Source organism: Copadichromis virginalis, linkage group LG22 (assembly GCF_057382275.1).
Source record: "Copadichromis virginalis isolate Kocher_CV1m ecotype Utaka linkage group LG22, C_Virginalis_male_GT1.1, whole genome shotgun sequence".
Classification (NCBI taxonomy): domain Eukaryota; kingdom Metazoa; phylum Chordata; class Actinopteri; order Cichliformes; family Cichlidae; genus Copadichromis; species Copadichromis virginalis.
In genome coordinates, this window is record NC_140638.1 from 31359785 (window position 1) to 31364212 (window position 4428).

At 44.0% G+C, this 4428-nt stretch overlaps 1 protein-coding gene across 1 annotated transcript; it reads right to left on the reverse strand.

Annotated features, from left to right (window-relative positions):
- Window positions 1–323: 323 nt before the first annotated feature.
- On the reverse strand, window positions 324–2135 carry LOC146683664 (uncharacterized). The gene is made up of 3 exons (XM_085446102.1): window positions 1931–2135; window positions 1504–1786; window positions 324–1376 (listed from the first exon to the last, which is right to left on the reverse strand). The coding sequence occupies exons 1-3, from the start codon at window positions 2020–2022 to the stop codon at window positions 855–857; spliced, it is 897 nt and encodes a 298-aa protein (XP_085302228.1). The 5' UTR covers window positions 2023–2135; the 3' UTR covers window positions 324–854.
- Between the last annotated feature and the right edge of the window lie 2293 nt (window positions 2136–4428).

Sequence of the window (4428 nt, forward strand, 5' to 3'; positions counted from 1 at the left end):
GATATCACCTCATTGACACAGAAAGAGAGCTTAGGCTCTTATTTCCATGAATCATCAGGTGGTGAAATTAGCAAAGTGAACTTCCTGTCTTTTATTATATAGGCAAACTAAAGGTAGTTTGGTGACAGCTGACAAACAGTTTAAGTAGCATTATCGTTATCATGTAGTACTCTGCATATGGTGAAGTTTATTATTATACTGGTAAAAGAATAAAACTTCTTCTTTTGTGGTTGTAGCTTGTATTTTATAATCTATATTCTGTATTGGAGAGATGGGACACATAGTACTTGTTTTACAGTTTTTCTCGATTGCTAAAACACATTTCCTGAAACTACGCCTCATATCCTCACAACAGTAAACACAAATCCATAACATCTCACTCAATTTCCCAAACATCCTATTTCCAGGTCAAAATGAAGCTCTACACCCAAAACTATTCACTCCTGCTGAAAAACCAAACTTTGCCCACAGACATCAAACACAAGCCCTCAAAAACACACACACTACAACAGAGTTTTGCACACTGGTACAATTAATTCAAAACAATAGTTCCAAAACAAATAGGTTGCTTATGGTTCTCCCCTTCAAAACCCTTGTCACATGATAAACACAAAAGACGCAACCAATGTATGTACAGTGGCACATTGTCATTCATGTACTATACAGTACAACACACACCAGAAACATTATCCCACCTCAGCATCTTGTCTTTGGTCTGGGTCAGGCCAGAGAATCTCATCCACATCACAGGCTATATTGGCCCCAGCCAGGCAGCGGGGGTAAAATCCTCTTGCATGCCTGATCCACCCCTGGCATGCAAGAATTAAGGTAGCATAAGGAAAAACTTGATATGTCTAGGCAGGCCTCTTCCATGGCCTGAAGGAGGTGAACATGGACATAAGGTTCTCGGTCACTTTCCACCGCCATGCCGAAAATAACTCCTCTATCGAGTTTAGAAAGGGAGAGTATGCAGGCAGAAAGATATTAGAAAACCTTGGGTTATTGGTAAACCAGTCACGAACCAGAGCAGCGCGATGGAAGCTGACGTTATCCCACACAACAACGTAGTGAGGCTGCTCTGGCTGTGCTGGTTCCCTGTAGTCCAGCTGGAACATATGTTGTCTTAAACCATCAAGAAAAGCAAGGAGAAGCATAGTGTTATAGGGTCCTAGTACGGCATGGCGGTGGAGTACCCCTCGTTGGCTGATGGCTGCGCACATAGTGACATTCCCCCCACGCTGATCAGGGACATTTACAATAGCCCGATGGCCAATTATGTTCCTCCCCCTTTTCCTTCTTTTGGTCAGGTTAAAACCTGCCTCATCCACAAAGATTATTTCATGGGGAACAGGCCGTCCTTCAATCTCAAAGATTCTCTGCAAAACACATAACACAGTAGAGTCAATCGGTACCCTGAACCACAGTTCAAGAGTGCTGAAATGGCAGCATAAACTGCCATGCTGTGATGGTACACAATACTTTATACAGTATCAAAACTCATACCTGAACATATTCCACACGTTGGTTTTTCACTCTGTCAGAGTTTCGTTCGAAAGGGACTCGGTATGCCTGTTTCATCCGGAATTGATTCTTTCGGAGGATGCGGTCAATTGTGGAGAGGCTGATGGCATGTATGCCTCGAAAAAGATGATCATCCTCAATCACTCTCCTTTGAATCTCTTGCAGGCGGATTACATTATTTGCAATTACCATGTTTACAAGTTCCCTCTCTTGCTCCTCCGACAAAAGCCTTAACCTGCCTCCACCAGGTGGTCGTCTCTGTGTCCTACAAAAATAGAAGCACTCATTACTGTAACTGTCACACATTCATTTTACAGGCAAATAATGGAAACATACTGAAACTCAAGACACATAAGTTCAGTAACTTAAACGTTACTGTACAAAGCAGTCTTACTGCAAGTACACCTACCTGTTTTCCTCCCTGAAGGTTCTGATGATGGAGGCAACAGTGAAGCGACTCAAATTTGGTTGTACTCGTTGCCTAGCCTCCCTCATAGTCATCCCATGGACAAGGACATGGTCAACTAAAGTGGCTCGAATTTCATCCGAGACTGACTGTCTTGTTGCCCTTGCTCTTCCCCTTCCTTGTCGCCGTCGTTCTCCACCTCCTTCACCACGTCCTCCTCCACCTCTCCCTCCTCCCTGTTGTCCTAGACCACCTCCTCCTCCTCTTTCACCACGTCCTCCTCTTTCACCATGTCCTCTTCCTCCACCACGTCCTCCTCCTTCACCACCTCCTCCTCCTCTTCCACCACGTCCTCCTCTTTCACCATGTCCTCTTTCTCCACCACGTCCTCTTCCTTTGCATCTCTTTGGATCCATTGTTTCAAACCTGAATGAGCTGACTTTGGCCCTTTTATCTATCCATCGCAGGTTCTGATTGGTGTGTGCTAAATTTTGACTCCTAGTGTTTCCACCTGGTTAATTGTGTGCTAATTGAGCTCAAGCTATGCTGACTTAAGTTAACATTATTGCATGCTAGTGCTTTCTAAATGACTACATGGTGTAAGCACTGTAAAATGTAGGGATTTGTGTGTAGAGTTTTGCAGTAACAGTTCACCAAATTTGAGTCATGTGTCAAAGCAGGGAATAGTGTTTATAGTTCAGGGAAATGGGTGAGCTTTTTGAACAATAGCGTTACGGTTTTGAAATTTTAGTTTAGAGGCCTGGTTATAGTGTTTAAGCAATCGAGAAAAACTGTAATATTAAGATCTGTAACATAATGTATTGTTTGGAGTTTAGTCTGTTACTGTTACTATTTTTACCATTTCTTCTTGGAGCAACTGTAACGCACATAATTTCCTTAGGGATTAATAAAGTATTCTGATTCCGTTTCTGATTGTTTCAGGATGACCTGCCATTATCCAATGACACATCTGCTTACCTGTGTCTTTTGCTCGTTTCTCTTCCTCTTCTTTTCTCTTTTTTTTAAACTGAGGACCTGATGGCTGAACTTTTCTTGTCCATCTTCCATTGGTTTTAATTTTGCACTCCAGTATGAACACCCATCCCTCAACACAACATGATCTAACACACCTACACCTTAGTTCACAGATTCACTTTGTCTATTGTGCATTTCTGAGATTTCACACAACCCAGGATTCAAATCATGAATACATAATGGAATTGGATTTACAACATTATAAATGACAAGCGCTCTATTTGGAAGCAGACGGCCCCCCTCCCCTTTCAACGGGTTGTGTGTGAGACTTTAAATCATCAAACTGTAAATTTTAAATTGTTATTGATCCCTTTATCCCTAGTCCTAAAGTGTTTATTTATTTTCTTACTCTTCTTATATATATTGTTTGTTTACTTGCACTGCTGTAACTGGAGCCTCGTCGTCTCGTCTCTCTACTGGACTGTAGCGGAGATGGCAATAAAGTTTACTTTGACTTCAGCAGCGAGCAGGTGCACCGAGGGCTCTCACACTCACTTTTCGTGTATAGAATTTCGAAAAAACATTGGTACAAATTATAAGTCTGTATTATAATGTCTGGTTTTTTCGTGTTTGTTGGTTAGTTTTTATTTTGTTTTATTTTGCGAGTTGGTTATTAGATGCTGCTCCAGCCGGTCAGAGAATCCCCCGCCGCCCCGCCCTCTCCTCTCTGCGCCACAAGCAGCAGGCGCACCTCGCAAACGAAGGGCACCCTTACTCCCAGGAAATGGGTGAGAGAAAACCGATCGGTGCCTATGTCATTCCCAATATGCGCTGGCTGACGTCGGGGCAGCATGTGTCACGGAGGAGTAGGGAGGACTCGGCGCAGACTGAAATCTCAGAAAAACAGGTTTATTTACACACTCCAGGTGCACTATATACAGGTGAAGGAGAAGGGGGCCAGGGTTCCCAGGGGTGCAGAGCGGGGTCGGGAAAAGCGTCCAGAGTCTCCAAACCAAGCACGAGAAATCTGCATACAGAGAACAAGAGTTAGCACGGAACTTTCACGGACAAAGCTCAAAACTGGCTGAGGCTAAAGTAGCACTGATGAGCGTTGGTGAGGAGCCACAGGTGATTGCCTACAGGTGGTGGAGGCCGGGAGCTCACAATGAGCTCCGCCCAGGCAGCGAGCAGAGAGAGAGGAGAGAGAGAAAAGACAAAACATAACATGTAGCCACACAGGGCCAGCTGAGCAGGCACGGGGACCATGACAGCATGAGTACGAGCATTTTCTTTTTTTTTTTCCTTGCCGATGCCCACGATGCCGCCCCGGGGAACCGCCCGTGTCGCCCGTATCTAAAACCCCTAATGTGTATTGTAATTGGTCCACCCAGAGTTGATCATGACCAATTGGCTAATCCACCACCTTTCATTGTTTATACCGTTACAAAAACAAATAAACATAAAAATGCGGTCAGCTGGTGGGTAACAGGCAACGACAGCTGACTCACTGATACATGCATTTGAAT

What these genes read in the sequence shown, in the direction of transcription:
- LOC146683664 (XM_085446102.1), bottom strand. Translation starts at nt 2,022, where the DNA reads ATGACTATGAGGGAGGCTAGGCAACGAGTACAACCAAATTTGAGTCGC. An exon ending in ACCTTCAGGGAGGAAAACAG is followed by an intron (nt 1,787 to 1,930) that starts GTAGGTGTACTT and finishes CTATTTTTGTAG; the next exon opens with GACACAGAGACGACCACCTG. An exon ending in AACGTGTGGAATATGTTCAG is followed by an intron (nt 1,377 to 1,503) that starts GTATGAGTTTTG and finishes TGTGTTTTGCAG; the next exon opens with AGAATCTTTGAGATTGAAGG.